The sequence below is a fragment of the Oncorhynchus masou genome, chromosome 1 (assembly GCF_036934945.1).
Source record: "Oncorhynchus masou masou isolate Uvic2021 chromosome 1, UVic_Omas_1.1, whole genome shotgun sequence".
Lineage (NCBI taxonomy): Eukaryota > Metazoa > Chordata > Actinopteri > Salmoniformes > Salmonidae > Oncorhynchus > Oncorhynchus masou.
This window is the reverse complement of record NC_088212.1, coordinates 3179863-3195898: the sequence shown is the minus strand read 5'-3', so window position 1 is coordinate 3195898 and position 16036 is coordinate 3179863. Positions and strand designations below refer to the sequence as shown.

Below are 16036 nucleotides of genomic sequence, written 5' to 3'. Positions count from 1 at the left end.
TGCGTATGTTTGTGGGTATGTATGTTTGTGTGTATGTGTGGGCGTGAGAAGTCAGTATAAAATGAATTGATTTGTATTCTTGACTTCAGAACATTCCGTGAATAAAAGTCCACTGACACATCACCATCCACACTGACCCACATGTGGGATCTACCTCACAACAGTTACCAATTATTATTATAATAAAAAAAGATATATATATATATATATATATATATATATATATAACCTTTATTTCAACTAGGCATGTCAGTTTAAGAACAAATTCTTATTTTCAATGACGGCCTAGGAACAGTTCGGTTTACTGCCTTGATATATATCCTCCTGTTTGGCCCTGTCCGGGGGTGTCCTCGGATGGGGCCACAGTGTCTCCTGACCCCTCCTGTCTCAGCCTCCAGTATTTAGGTCCTGAGCCCTAGGACCATGCCTCAGGACTACCTGACATGATGACTCCTTGCTGTCCCCAGTCCACCTGGCCGTGCTGCTGCTCCAGTTTCAACTGTTCTGCCTGTGATTATTATTATTTGACCGTGCTGGTCATTTATGAACATTTGAACATCTTGGCCATGTTCTGTTATAATCTCCACCCGGCACAGCCAGAAGAGGACTGGCCACCCCTCATAGCCTGGTTCCTCTCTAGGTTTCTTCCTAGGTTCTGGCCTTTCTAGGGAGTTTTTCCTAGCCACCGTGCTTCTACACCTGCATTGCTTGCTGTTTGGGGTTTTAGACTGGGTTTCTGTACAGCACTGAGATATCAGCTGATGTACGAAGGGCTTTATAAATACATTTGGCTTGATTTGATTCGATCAATGGCAGAACAACAGATTTTTACCTTGTCAGCTTGAGGATTCGATCTTGCAACCTTTCAGTTACAAGTCCAACGCTCTAACCATTGAGAGATCATGAGAGATGTGTGTGTGTGTGTGTGTGTGTGTGTACAGTGGTTCCTAAATTAAACGTTTTGACTTCTTGCCGCAGCACACTGAGATAGATTGTGGTATATTGTGATACACTGTGTCGGTCGCAAGAGAGTTAGAACGCTGATTCTGCTGTTGGGTTCGGTGAAATACATTGGTACCCAGGCGCTAATGTGTCTCTCTTCTCACTGAATGAATGACGTCAATTGAAGAAAGTGTGATAGAAACCAGAAATAAACTGACAATCGAGCACTTCACAACTGAATGATGAAGAGGAAGAAGAAGAGGGTTAATTGAATGTAGAACAATAGTTTAAGAATTGCTTTTCCTCTGTCCAGCATACACACCCAGAAAAAAATACACTTCATTTTTTAATTTTTTTTATACTTGGTCAGAAGAAGCTGTTACTGGACTGTACTGACTAAAACAGTTGTTAACCTTTAAGGTTTATATTCTAAGTGAAACAAAAATGTTCAGTAATATTCCATGATGTTCTTAAAAATATATGTGTTGACTGAATATACGCGAGTCGTGTCTGCTAAATGAACAAGTTGACGGAACAGCCATTATAGCCTCGGGCTACTGAGCACAAATAAATAAAATTCAAAACGACAGCAGCAAACGAAGCAGACAATGTGGAGTGGGTCTTTGCTGATGTGAAAAAGAAGCTGAATGAAAGAGTACAGGGAAGAAAACCCCACAGGCCAGCCGTCTGCATTGGCCTCATTTATAGACCTTTGTAGATACAGGTGGGGAAAAAGGTTTCCTGTATTTTCAAGACCTGAGCTATTGAAATGTTGTTTTTTTTGTTATGTGTTACCTTTACTAGTGGAGTGTTACAGAAATAATCATGGGGTGGTAGAGAGTCAGACAGAATGGAGGGAATAGATAACAACAACAGAGAGAATCATGGGGTGATAGAGAGTCAGGCAGAATGGAGGGAATCATGGGGTGGTAGAGAGTCAGGCAGAATGGAGTGAATAGATAACAACAACAACAGAGAGAATCGTGGGGTGGTAGAGAGTCAGACAGAATGGAGGGAATAGATAACAACAACAACAGAGAGAATCATGGGGTGGTAGAGAGTCAGGCAGAATGGAGGGAATAGATAACAACAACAAACAGAGAGAATCATGGGGTGGTAGAGAGTCAGGCAGAATGGAGGGAATAGATAACAACAACAGAGAGAATCGTGGGGTGGTAGAGAGTCAGGCAGAATGGAGGGAATAGATAACAACAACAAACAGAGAGAATCATGGGGTGGTAGAGAGTCAGGCAGAATGGAGGGAATAGATAACAACAACAGAGAGAATCGTGGGGTGGTAGAGAATCAGGCAGAATGGAGGGAATAGATAACAACAACAACAGAGAGAATCATGGGGTGGTAGAGAGTCAGGCAGAATGGAGGGAATCATGGGGTGGTAGAGAGTCAGGCAGAATGGAGGGAATAGATAACAACAACAACAGAAAGAATCATGTGGTTGGTAGAGAGTCAGGCAGAATGGAGGGAATATATAACAACAACAACAGAGAGAATCATGGGGTGGTAGAGAGTCAGGCAGAAAAGGAAAGTGCACTGTACTGTAAGTACACTACAATGCTGTGGCTTGGCTCTCTTACCTATGCATTCAATATATTAGAATACAAAAGAAGCCATCCACTTTTGATGGGCTACCAGCAGGACAATATACTCTTTATGGACTATCAGCAGGACATTATACCCTTGATGGTCTAACAGCAGGACATTATACCCTTGATGGTCTATCAGCAGGGCATTATACCCTTGATGATCTATCAACAGGACAATAGACTCTGGTCAAGTTGATTTATATTTTCAGGGACTTGGGAGAGAGGAGGGTGCACTAGCTAGCCAACTACGATTAACTTACAGTCACGTCAAATAGTGCAGACAGAATAACAACAAAGTAGCTGCATTTGTTTAAGTTTTCTAGCGACATCTATTTGGATACATCCATAACAATGAGCTAATGAGACTCGATTTCAACTGGCGCAAAAAAAATGGGCTCATTCGTCATTACACTGTTGTTCAGAGGAGCTAGCCAACAACACAGCTAACACAATCACTTACAACTGAAGCCGGAAAGACTGCAAACTAACTGCCTGCCTGCCTGCCTCGTCCCGACTCGTTCATTACTATCAATTAACTTTTTGTCCTGAATTTTTATTTTACCTTTATTTAACCAGGCAAGTCAGTGAAGAACAAATTCTTATTTTCAATGACGGCCTAGGAACAGTGGGTTAGCTGCCTGTTCAGGGGCGGAATGACAGATTTGTACCTTGTCAGTTTGGGGGTTTGAACTTGCAACCTTCCGGTTACTAGTCCAACACTCTAACCACTAGGCTACCCTGCCGCCCCATAAGGGGTTTAGTTTGGGGCAAATCCAATACAACACATTCCTGAGTATCACTTCATATTGTCAAGCATTGTGGTGGCTGCATCATGTTATGGCTATGCTTGTAATCGTTAAGGACTGGGGAGTTTTTCACGATAAAAAGAAACGGAACAAAGCTAAGCACAGGCAAAATCCTAGAGGAAAACCTGGTTCAGTCTGCTTTCCACCAGACACTGGGAGATTAATTCACCAAGACAATAACCTCAAACACAAGGCCAAATCTACACTGGAGTTGCTTGACAAGAACACAGTGAATATTCCTGAGTGGCCGAGTTACAGTTTTGATGAAAATTTTCTTTAAATTCTATGGCAAGACCAGAAGATGGTTGTCTAGCAGTGATCAACAACCAATTTGTGTTTTTGCACGACAATGGAATGATTTGAATTGAAACATTGGACCATTTTAATCCTAAAGTGTATTTACAATCGGAGGGGGGGGGGGGGGGGTTCTGCTCGGCCTCTAAAGCCGAGGTTTAATAAATGGTGTTCAAAGATGGCCCCTGGTGGTTTGAATTAGTAATGCACCTTACCATTCCACAGCATAACGCTATACCGTAGTATGAAGCAACTTTTATTTGAGGAACAACTGTCTCTCACTCTCTCACTCACTCACTCACTCACTCACTCACTCACTCACTCACTCACTCACTCACTCACTCACTCACTCTCTCACTCTCTCACTCACTCTCTCACTCTCACTCACTCTCTCACTCACTCTCTCACTCTCACTCACTCACTCTCTCAGTCTCTCACTCACTCTCACTCACTCACTCTCTCAGTCTCTCTCAGTCTCTCTCAGTCTCTCTCAGTCTCTCTCTGTCTCTCTCTGTCTCTCTCTGTCTCTCTCTGTCTCTCTCTGTCTCTCTCTGTCTCTCTCTGTGATTTACAACTCAGGATGTACAGGGAGCTGACAAACACAAACCTGAACATTTCCTTTACCTTTCTCTCTACCATCAGCACTTTTCAACCTCACCCAATGTATACTAACACACACACACACACACACACACACACACACACACACACACACACACACACACACACACACACACACACACACACACACACACACACACACACACACACACACACACACACACACACACACACACACACACACACACACACACACACACACACACACACACCATTCTCCAGCACATAATTTTCCATGAAGAAGCATTTTACTTACATGCTTACACTGCAATAGCAAAAAAACATACACGTCAGGTCCATGTGGGTGCTGACAGAGAGATATTCTATGAATAAAGACTATTTTAATCTCCCCTTTTATGTAACCGAACTCTATTGTAAATACTGAAGGTATTTTCTTTAAAATAAAAATGTCTTGATTTAGCTGAAAGAAGTTGTTAGAAATCCAACTATTTAAATCACTAATAAAGTCAAGAATCCTCTGGCGACACAGAAATGTAAAGTCGTGTATTGTCTGCGTAGCAGGGAAAATCAAAGCTGTGCTTTCTGATAACACTGCCAAGGGGTAACATATGTAAACCCGAACAGTAACGGAACCAAAATTGAACCTTGTGGAGCGCCAAATGTTATATGTATTTTCTCTGAGTTATGTACAACAATAAAACAAAACTCTTGACAGGTTAAATAGGTCCTGAACCAATTGAACTGGACCGGAGAGGCCAACCCACCTCTCCAGTCTGTCCAGAAGGACATCATGGTCAACAGAGGCGAATTCAGCCCTTAATAAATCCAAGAGTACAAGGACAGAGAGCTGTTTGGCATCTGTGTTGGCTCTAAGATCATTTACCACTTTAACAAAGAATATGTCCGTGTTGTGGTGGGCACGAAAACTAGAATATATATATTTTTCAATTTTTCAAAAATACAGTTGGCACTTCAAAAAATGATTTTGCTGTTTGAAAACCAATTTCTCCAGAATTTGTCTTTAGGAATGGAAGGTTGGAACTTAAGGGGTTTCACCATAGTAGTTTTTTAGTACAGTGGGGAAAGTGCCTGTGAACAGGAAGTGATTAACAATAAAAAGCCAGACTCAATGGACAACATACCAAACTACCAATAATCCAATGTCATGCTCGCTCAAACGATGCCAAAGAGGAAGACGAAGAGCTGCTCTATAACAATAGAGAAGTAGAGAAGACACCTGCTCAAGACCTGCTCTTCGTCATGGGAAACCTGAATGGAAAGGTTGGCACTGACAACACCATCTACGAGAGAACAATGGGGAAGCATGGCTGTGGAGAGATTAATGACAACGGTGAGAGACTGGCAACATTCTGCGTCACCTGATGATTAGTGGCAGCCTGTTTCCTCACAAGAATATCCACAAACTGACATGGTACTTTCCTACTGGAAGAGACAAGAACCAGATTGACCTGATGATCAACGGCAAGCGAAGACGCTCGCTGAGAGAAGTCAAGGTGTGAAGGGAGGCAGATGTTACCAGTGACCACCATCTTGTGACTGCCGACATCACACTAAAGCTGAAACGTTCAAGACCACCAACAAAAGGAACAACAAGATTTGATGTTGGCATGCTGAGGGGCCAAACCATCAAGAAAAACTTCACAATGCAAGTTCACAACAAGTATAAAGCCCTTTCAAACAACACAGAAGAAGGCAACTGAGGGGAATATAGACAGGAAGTGGGAGAAAGTAGTTCAAGCTTACAGTGAAAGTGGCAAGGAAACCACCAGACAAAGAAGAAGAAGGCAACTCAAATCATGGATCAACCCAGAAGCATGGAAAGTAATCAAGGAATGGATCACCCAAGTAACATGGGAAATGATTGATGAATGGATCACCCAAGTAACATGGGAAATGATTGATAAATGGATCACCCAAGTAACATGGGAAATGATCAAGGAATGGATCACCCAAGTAACATGGGAAATTACAGAGGGGAAGAAAAAAAACAGATGTCAAAATCACAAAGGCTGAAACAGAAACTGGAGGAGCAGTACAGAAAAATCAACACACAAGTCAAAAGACTAGTAAGAAGAGACAATAGGGCCTACCTAGAGGAGAGACAACAGGGCCTCCCTGGAGGAGAGACAACAGGGCCTAACTAGAGGAGAGACAACAGGGCCTACCTGGAAGAGAGACAACAGGGCCTACCTAGAGGAGAGACAACAGGGCCTACCTAGAGGAGAGACAACAGGGCCTACCTAGAGGAGAGACAACAGGGCCTACCTAGAGGAGAGACAACAGGGCCTACCTAGAGGAGAGACAATAGGGCCTACCTAGAGGAGAGACAACAGGGCCTACCTAGACGAGAGACAACAGGGCCTACCTAGACGAGAGACAACAGGGCCTACCTAGAGGAGAGACAACAGGGCCTACCTAGAGGAGAGACAACAGGGCCTACCTAGAGGAGAGACAATAGGGCCTACCTAGAGGAGAGACAACAGGGCCTACCTAGACGAGAGACAACAGGGCCTACCTGGAGGAGAGAAAACAGGGCCTACCTGGAAGAGAGACAACAGGGCCTACCTAGAGGAGAGACAACAGGGCCTACCTAGAGGAAAGACAACAGGGCCTACCTGGAGGAGAGACAACAGGGCCTACCTAGAGGAGAGACAACAGGGCCTACCTGGAGGGAGAGACAAAAGGGCCTACCTAGAGGAGAGACAACAGGGCCTACCTAGAGGAGAGACAACAGGGCCTACCTAGAGGAGAGAAAACAGGGCCTACCTGGAAGAGAGACAACAGGGCCTACCTAGAGGAGAGACAACAGGGCCTACCTAGAGGAAAGACAACAGGGCCTACCTGGAGGAGAGACAACAGGGCCTACCTAGAGGAGAGACAACAGGGCCTACCTAGAGGAGAGACAACAGGGCCTACCTAGAGGAGAGACAATAGGGCCTACCTAGAGGAGAGACAACAGGGCCTACCTAGAGGAGAGACAACAGGGCCTACCTAGAGGAGAGACAACAGGGCCTACCTGGAGGAGAGACAACAGGGCCTACCTAGAGGAGAGACAATAGGGCCTACCTAGAGGAGAGACAACAGGGCCTACCTAGAGGAGAGACAATAGGGCCTAACCTAACATGTGGCAGAAAATTCAAGTCAAATACTCAAGTCAAAGACAAGCAAGGCAATCTCCTGACTACAGAAAATGAACAGAAAGCAAGATGGACAGAACATTTCAGAGAGGTCCTCAACAGAGAACCCTCTGTGAATCCATTTGACACACCTGAAGCTGCTCCAGAAGATCCGGACTTAAACACCGACCCACCAACCAAAGAAGAAATAATAACTACCATCAAGTCAGTAAAGAATGGGAAAGCTCCTGATAACCTCAATGCAGAGCTGTTCAAAGAACATCCTTCTTCCACTGATCACTGACATCTGGATGGAGGGAAAGAAACCTTCAGACTGGACCAAGAGGGTCATCATACCGGTGCAGAAGAGGGACACACCTTCCGATTGCAACACCTGGACGGGCGTTACACTTTTATCCGTTCACAGCAAGATTTTTTTTTTTGCAAGATTATTGTACAACGGATGTCTTCAGCTGTAGACAAAGTGCTTAGGAAGGAACAAGTGGTTTTTTGGGGAGGAAGGAGCTGTACAGACCAGATCTTCACCCTCAGGAGCATCATTGAGCAATTTAGTGAGTGGCAATGAAAACTCTACATCAACTTTACTGATCTCCAGAAAACTGAAAACTCTTCATAAACTTTACTGACTTCCAGAAGGCTGAAAACTCTTCATCAACTTTACTGACTTCTAGAGGGCCGAAAGCCTATGGAAGATCTTGAGAATTTATGTAATCCCCACCCATGCTGTTAACATCATAAAACAGTTCTACAGCAACTGCTTTGCTGTTAAGTCTGGAGTTCGACAGGGTTGTGTGATGACAGCCTTACTCTTCAACCTGGCAATAGACGGGGTCATGCGGCGAACAAAATATGATAAGGCAAGAGGAATAGGATGGACCTTGTATTGTACTCTAGAAGACATTGACTCAGGCAAGAGGAACAGGATGGACCTTGTATTGTACTCTAGAAGACATTGACTCAGGCAAGAGGAATAGGATGGACCTTGTATTGTACTCTAGAAGACATTGACTCAGGCAAGAGGAACAGGATGGACCTTGTATTGTACTCTAGAAGACATTGACTCAGGCAAGAGGAACAGGATGGACCTTGTATTGTACTCTAGAAGACATTGACTCAGGCAAGAGGAACAGGATGGACCTTGTATTGTACTCTAGAAGACATTGACTCAGGCAAGAGGAACAGGATGGACCTTGTATTGTACTCTAGAAGACATTGACTCAGGCAAGAGGAACAGGATGGACCTTGTATTGTCCTCTAGAAGACATTGACTCAGGCAAGGGGAATAGGATGGACCTTGTATTGTACTCTAGAAGACATTGACTCAGGCAAGAGGAACAGGATGGACCTTGTATTGTACTCTAGAAGACATTGACTCAGGCAAGGGGAATAGGATGGACCTTGTATTGTACTCTAGAAGACATTGACTCAGGCAAGAGGAACAGGATGGACCTTGTATTGTACTCTAGAAGACATTGACTCAGGCAAGAGGAACAGGATGGACCTTGTATTGTACTCTAGAAGACATTGACTCAGGCAAGGGGAATAGGATGGACCTTGTATTGTACTCTAGAAGACATTGACTCAGGCAAGAGGAACAGGATGGACCTTGTATTGTACTCTAGAAGACATTGACTCAGGCAAGAGGAACAGGATGGACCTTGTATTGTACTCTAGAAGACATTGACTCAGGCAAGAGGAACAGGATGGACCTTGTATTGTACTCTAGAAGACATTGACTCAGGCAAGAGGAACAGGATGGACCTTGTATTGTACTCTAGAAGACATTGACTCAGGCAAGAGGAACAGGATGGACCTTGTATTGTCCTCTAGAAGACATTGACTCAGGCAAGGGGAATAGGATGGACCTTGTATTGTACTCTAGAAGACATTGACTCAGGCAAGAGGAACAGGATGGACCTTGTATTGTACTCTAGAAGACATTGACTCAGGCAAGAGGAACAGGATGGACCTTGTATTGTACTCTAGAAGACATTGACTCAGGCAAGGGGAATAGGATGGACCTTGTATTGTCCTCTAGAAGACATTGACTCAGGCAAGGGGAATAGGATGGACCTTGTATTGTCCTCTAGAAGACATTGACTCAGGCAAGAGGAATAGGATGGACCTTGTATTGTACTCTAGAAGACATTGACCCAGGCAAGAGGAACAGGATGGACCTTGTATTGTACTCTAGAAGACATTGACTCAGGCAAGAGGAACAGGATGGACCTTGTATTGTACTCTAGAAGACATTGACTCAGGCAAGAGGAACAGGATGGACCTTGTATTGTACTCTAGAAGACATTGACTCAGGCAAGAGGAACAGGATGGACCTTGTATTGTACTCTAGAAGACATTGACTCAGGCAAGAGGAACAGGATGGACCTTGTATTGTACTCTAGAAGACATTGACTCAGGCAAGAGGAACAGGATGGACCTTGTATTGTACTCTAGAAGACATTGACTCAGGCAAGAGGAACAGGATGGACCTTGTATTGTACTCTAGAAGACATTGACTCAGGCAAGAGGAACAGGATGGACCTTGTATTGTCCTCTAGAAGACATTGACTCAGGCAAGAGGAACAGGATGGACCTTGTATTGTACTCTAGAAGACATTGACTCAGGCAAGAGGAACAGGATGGACCTTGTATTGTACTCTAGAAGACATTGACTCAGGCAAGAGGAACAGGATGGACCTTGTATTGTACTCTAGAAGACATTGACTCAGGCAAGAGGAACAGGATGGACCTTGTATTGTACTCTAGAAGACATTGACTCAGGCAAGAGGAACAGGATGGACCTTGTATTGTACTCTAGAAGACATTGACTCAGGCAAGAGGAACAGGATGGACCTTGTATTGTACTCTAGAAGACATTGACTCAGGCAAGAGGAACAGGATGGACCTTGTATTGAACTCTAGAAGACATTGACTCAGGCAAGAGGAATAGGATGGACCTTGTATTGTACTCTAGAAGACATTGACTCAGGCAAGAGGAATAGGATGGACCTTGTATTGTACTCTAGAAGACATTGACTCAGGCAAGAGGAACAGGATGGACCTTGTATTGCCCTCTAGAAGATATTGACTCAGGCAAGAGGAACAGGATGGACCTTGTATTGCACTCTAGAAGACATTGACTCAGGCAAGAGGAACAGGATGGACCTTGTATTGTACTCTAGAAGACATTGACTCAGGCAAGAGGAACAGGATGGACCTTGTATTGTACTCTAGAAGACATTGACTCAGGCAAGAGGAACAGGATGGACCTTGTATTGTACTCTAGAAGACATTGACTCAGGCAAGAGGAACAGGATGGACCTTGTATTGTACTCTAGAAGACATTGACTCAGGCAAGAGGAACAGGATGGACCTTGTATTGTACTCTAGAAGACATTGACTCAGGCAAGAGGAATAGGATGGACCTTGTATTGTACTCTAGAAGACATTGACTCAGGCAAGAGGAACAGGATGGACCTTGTATTGTACTCTAGAAGACATTGACTCAGGCAAGAGGAACAGGATGGACCTTGTAATGTGCTCTAGAAGACATTGACTCAGGCAAGAGGAACAGGATGGACCTTGTATTGTACTCTAGAAGACATTGACTCAGGCAAGAGGAACAGGATGGACCTTGTAATGTACTCTAGAAGACATTGACTCAGGCAAGAGGAACAGGATGGACCTTGTATTGTACTCTAGAAGACATTGACTCAGGCAAGAGGAACAGGATGGACCTTGTATTGTACTCTAGCAGACATTGACTCAGGCAAGAGGAACAGGATGGACCTTGTATTGTACTCTAGAAGACATTGACTCAGGCAAGAGGAACAGGATGGACCTTGTAATGTACTCTAGAAGACATTGACTCAGGCAAGAGGAACAGGATGGACCTTGTATTGTACTCTAGAAGACATTGACTCAGGCAAGAGGAACAGGATGGACCTTGTAATGTACTCTAGAAGACATTGACTCAGGCAAGAGGAACAGGATGGACCTTGTATTGTACTCTAGAAGACATTGACTCAGGCAAGAGGAACAGGATGGACCTTGTATTGTACTCTAGAAGACATTGACTCAGGCAAGAGGAACAGGATGGACCTTGTATTGTACTCTAGAAGATATTGACTCAGGCAAGGTAACCAGTCTAAATGACTTTCGCCCCAAAGCACACACATCTGAAGATATGAAATACTTTGAAAAGCTGGTCATGGCACACATCAACAACCCAGAAACCCTAGACCCAGTCCAATTTGAATCCCGCCCCAACAGATCCACAGATGACGCCAGCTCTATTGCACTCCACACTGCCCTTTATTCCTAGTTATATGCACATATCTACCTCAATGACCTCGTACCCCTGCACATCGACTCGGTACTGGTACCCCGTGTATATAGCCAAACTATCGTTACTCATTGTGTATTTAATATGACGTGTTTTACTTTTCTATTTTATTCTCCATTTTCTTTCTCTCTACGTTGTTGGGAAGTAAGTAAGCATTCCACTGTTAGTCCACACCTGTTGTTTTACGAAGCAGTTTTACAAATACAATTCTATTTGATTTGCCACACACGGTCAGAGAGGGAGGAGCTACCTGAGAGATACTGCGTGATGTCCGTACATCTCCCGGACCGCCGCCAGGTCTGCCTCCAGCTGGGGGTGCTTGTGGAGCTCGCCATCGTAGTTCACCTATCAGAGACGTCAGTTAATCAGTCAATCAAATGGGTTTTAAATCCCTTTTTCCATCAGCAGTAGAGTCGCAAAGCTCTTCATAGTAACGTGACCTGGTTCCTGACATCTCAGTAAGACAAATTAATGGTGTTCCAAAAGAGTTCCAGTTTCCAGGACCACAAATACAAATTCCTTCCAGACACCATTGCCCTAGAGCACACAAAAAATTATACTTACCTCGGCCTAAACATCAGTGCCACAGGTAACTTCCACAAAGCTGTGAACGAGCTGAGAGACAAGGCAAGAAAGGCACTCTATTCCATCAAAAGGAACATAAAATTCGACATACCAATTAGGATCTGGCTAAAAATACTTGAATCAGTCATAGAACCCATTGCCCTTTATGGTTGTGAGGTCTGGGGTCCGCTCACCAACCAAGACTTCACAAAATGGGACAAACACCAAACTGAGACTCTGCATGCAGAATTCTGTAAAAATATCCTCTGTGTACAACGTAGAACACCAAATAATGCATGCAGAGCAGTGTTAGGCCGATACCCACTAATTATCAAAATCCAGAAAACATGTCACGCCCTGACCATAGAAATCCATTTTATGTCTCTATTTTGGTTTGGTCAGTGCTTGAGTTGGGGTGGGCATTCTATGTTTTGTGTTCTATGTTTTCTATTTCTGTGTGTTTGGCCGGATGTGGTTCTCAATCAGAGGCAGCTGTCTATCGTTGTCTCTGATTGAGAACCATAATTAGGGAGCCTTTTCCCTGTGTTTTGTGGGTAGTTATTTTCTGTTTTGTGTGTCTGCACCAGATAGAACTGTTCCACTTTGTTATTTTTTTGTTCTTAGTGTTCAGTTTTATTAAAAATCATGAACACATAGCACCTTGATCCTCTTACTTCAAACAGCCATTACAAAACAGCCGTTAAATTATACAACCACCTAAAAGGAAGCGATTCCCAAACCTTCCATAACAAAGCCATCACCTACAGAGAGATGAACATGGTCCAAACAGACCCCACAGAGACCCAGGACAGCAACACAATTAAACCAAATCATGAGAAGAAAAAAGATAACTACTTGACACATTGGAAAGAATTAACAAAAAAACAGAGCAAACTAGAATGCTATTTGGCCCTAAACAGAGAGTACACAGTGGCAGAATACCTGACCACTGTGACTGACCCCAACTTAAGGAAAGCTTTGACTATGTACAGACTTGGTGAGCATAGCCTTGCTATTGAGAAAGGCCGCCGTAGGCAGACATGGCTCTCAAGAGAAGACAGGCTATGTGCTCACTGCCCACAAAATGAGATGGAAACTGAGCTGCACTTCCTAACCTCCTGCCAAATGTATGACCATATTAGAGAGACATATTTCTATCAGATAACACAGATCCACAAAGAATTCAACTCCCATATCTACTGGGTGAAATTCCACAGTGTGCCATCACAGCAGCAAGATTTGTGACCTGTTGCCACGAGAAAAGGGGAATCAGTGAAGAACAAACACCATTGTAAATATAACCCATATTTTCCCTTGTGTACTTTAAACACGTGTACATTGTTACAACACTATATATATATAGTGTTGTAACAATGTACACATTCAATTCAAGGGGCTTTATTGGCATGGGAAAACGTGTTAACATTGCCAAAGCAAGTGATGTAGATAATATACAAAAGTGAAATATGACATTTGTAATGTCTTTATTGTTTTGAAACTTCTGTATGTGTAATTTTTATTGTACATTTTTATTGTTTATTTCACTTTTGTATATTATCTACCTCACTTGCTTTGGCAATGTTAACACATGTCTCCCATGCCAATAAAGCCCCTTTATTGAATTGAAAAATTGAGAGAGAGAGAGGGAGGGAGAATGAAAGACAGAGAGAGAGAGTGAGAGGGAGAGAGAGAGACAGAGAGAGAGAGAGTGACAGAGGGAGAGAGAGAGAGAGAGAGAGAGACAGAGAGAGAACGAGAGAACGAGAGACAGACAGAGATAGAGAGAGAGAGAGAGAGAGAGAGAGAGAGAGAGAGAGAGAGAGAGAGAGAGGGACAATCGGTCATCAGAATACATGTATATTTCCATATACAGATGGACTGGGTTAATTTGGGCAATGGAAATGTCCCACTACAGTGAGTGGGATATGAGCCGCAGGCCCCTTTCTGAGTGAGCTGACTGAAAAAAAGACTAAAAATATAAAAGTGCTTTATACTTGATGAGTTTAGGACTACATTGGGGAAATCTGCCATGAACTCAGGAGGCCAGGGGAGGCCTCTCTTCAGAGCTGCTGGGTCTATATAAGGAGTTACTGCCACTGTACAATCTTAGAACAATATTTGCAAAAAGGGTTCTTCGGGTGTTCTACATGGAACCTAAAGGGCTCTTCAAAAGGTTTCTTCTATGGGGACAGCCGAAGAACACTTTTGCAAGAGGGGTATATAGCCTCTCTACTGTATATAGCCTCTCTACTGTATATAGCCTCTCTACTGTATATCACCTCTCTACTGTTATAGCCTCTCTACTGTTATAGCCTCTCTACTGTATATAGCCTCTCTACTGTATATAGCCTCTCTACTGTATATCACCTCTCTACTGTTATAGCCTCTCTACTGTATATAGCCTCTCTACTGTATATCACCTCTCTACTGTTATAGCCTCTCTACTGTATATAGCCTCTCTACTGTATATAGCCTCTCTACTGTATATAGCCTCTCTACTGTATATAACCTCTCTACTGTATATAGCCTCTCTACTGTATATCACCTCTCTACTGTTACAGCCTCTCTACTGTATATAGCCTCTCTACTGTATATAGCCTCTCTACTGTATATAGCCTCTCTACTGTATATAGCCTCTCTACTGTATATAACCTCTCTACTGTATATAACCTCTCTACTGTATATAGCCTCTCTCCTGTATATAGCCTCTCTACTGTATATTACCCCTCTACTGTATATTACCCCTCTACTGTATATAGCCTCTCTACTGTATATAGCCTCTCTACTGTTATAGCCTCTCTACTGTATATAACCTCTCTACTGTATATAGCCTCTCTACTGTATATCACCTCTCTACTGTATATTACCCCTCTACTGTATATAGCCTCTCTATTGTATAGAGCCTCTCTACTATTATAGCCTCTCTACTGTATATAGCCTCTCTACTGTTATAGCCTCTCTACTGTATATAGCCTCTCTACTGTATATAGCCTCTCTACTGTATATAGCCTCTCTACTGTATATCACCTCTCTACTGTATATCACCTCTCTACTGTTATAGCCTCTCTACTGTATATAACCTCTGTACTGTATATAGCCTCTCTACTGTATATAGCCTCTCTACTGTATATAGCCTCTACTGTATATAGCCTCTACTGTATATAGCCTCTCTACTGTATATAGCCTCTCTACTGTATATAACCTCTCTACTGTATATAGCCTCTCTACTGTATATAGCCTCTACTGTATATAGCCTCTCTACTGTATATAGCCTCTCTACTGTATATAACCTCTCTACTGTATATAACCTCTCTACTGTATATAGCCTCTCTACTGTATATAGCCTCTCTACTGTATATAGCCTCTCTACTGTATATAGCCTCTACTGTATATAGCCTCTACTGTATATAGCCTCTCTACTGTATATAGCCTCTCTACTGTATATAACCTCTCTACTGTATATCGCCTCTCTACTGTATATAGCCTCTCTACTGTATATAGCCTCTCTACTGTATATAGCCTCTCTACTGTATATAGCCTCTCTACTGTATATAGCCTCTCTACTGTATATAACCTCTCTACTGTATAGAGCCTCTCTACTATTATAGCCTCTCTACTGTATATAGCCTCTCTACTGTATATAACCTCTCTACTGTATATAGCCTCTCTACTGTATATAGCCTCTCTATTATTATAGCCTCTCTACTGTACATATCCTCTCTACTGTATATAGCCTCTCTA

At 43.1% G+C, this 16036-nt stretch overlaps 1 protein-coding gene across 1 annotated transcript in view; it reads right to left on the bottom strand.

Moving 5' to 3' along the window:
- The window catches only part of LOC135509164 (protein mono-ADP-ribosyltransferase PARP8-like), a 130891-nt gene that overhangs the window by 67010 nt on the left and 47845 nt on the right, over positions 1 to 16036 (bottom strand). The window contains exon 8 of the mRNA XM_064929629.1: positions 11982 to 12076. Within this exon, the coding sequence (XP_064785701.1) occupies positions 11982 to 12076 (95 nt within the window). The remainder of the gene's footprint in view (positions 1 to 11981; positions 12077 to 16036) is intronic.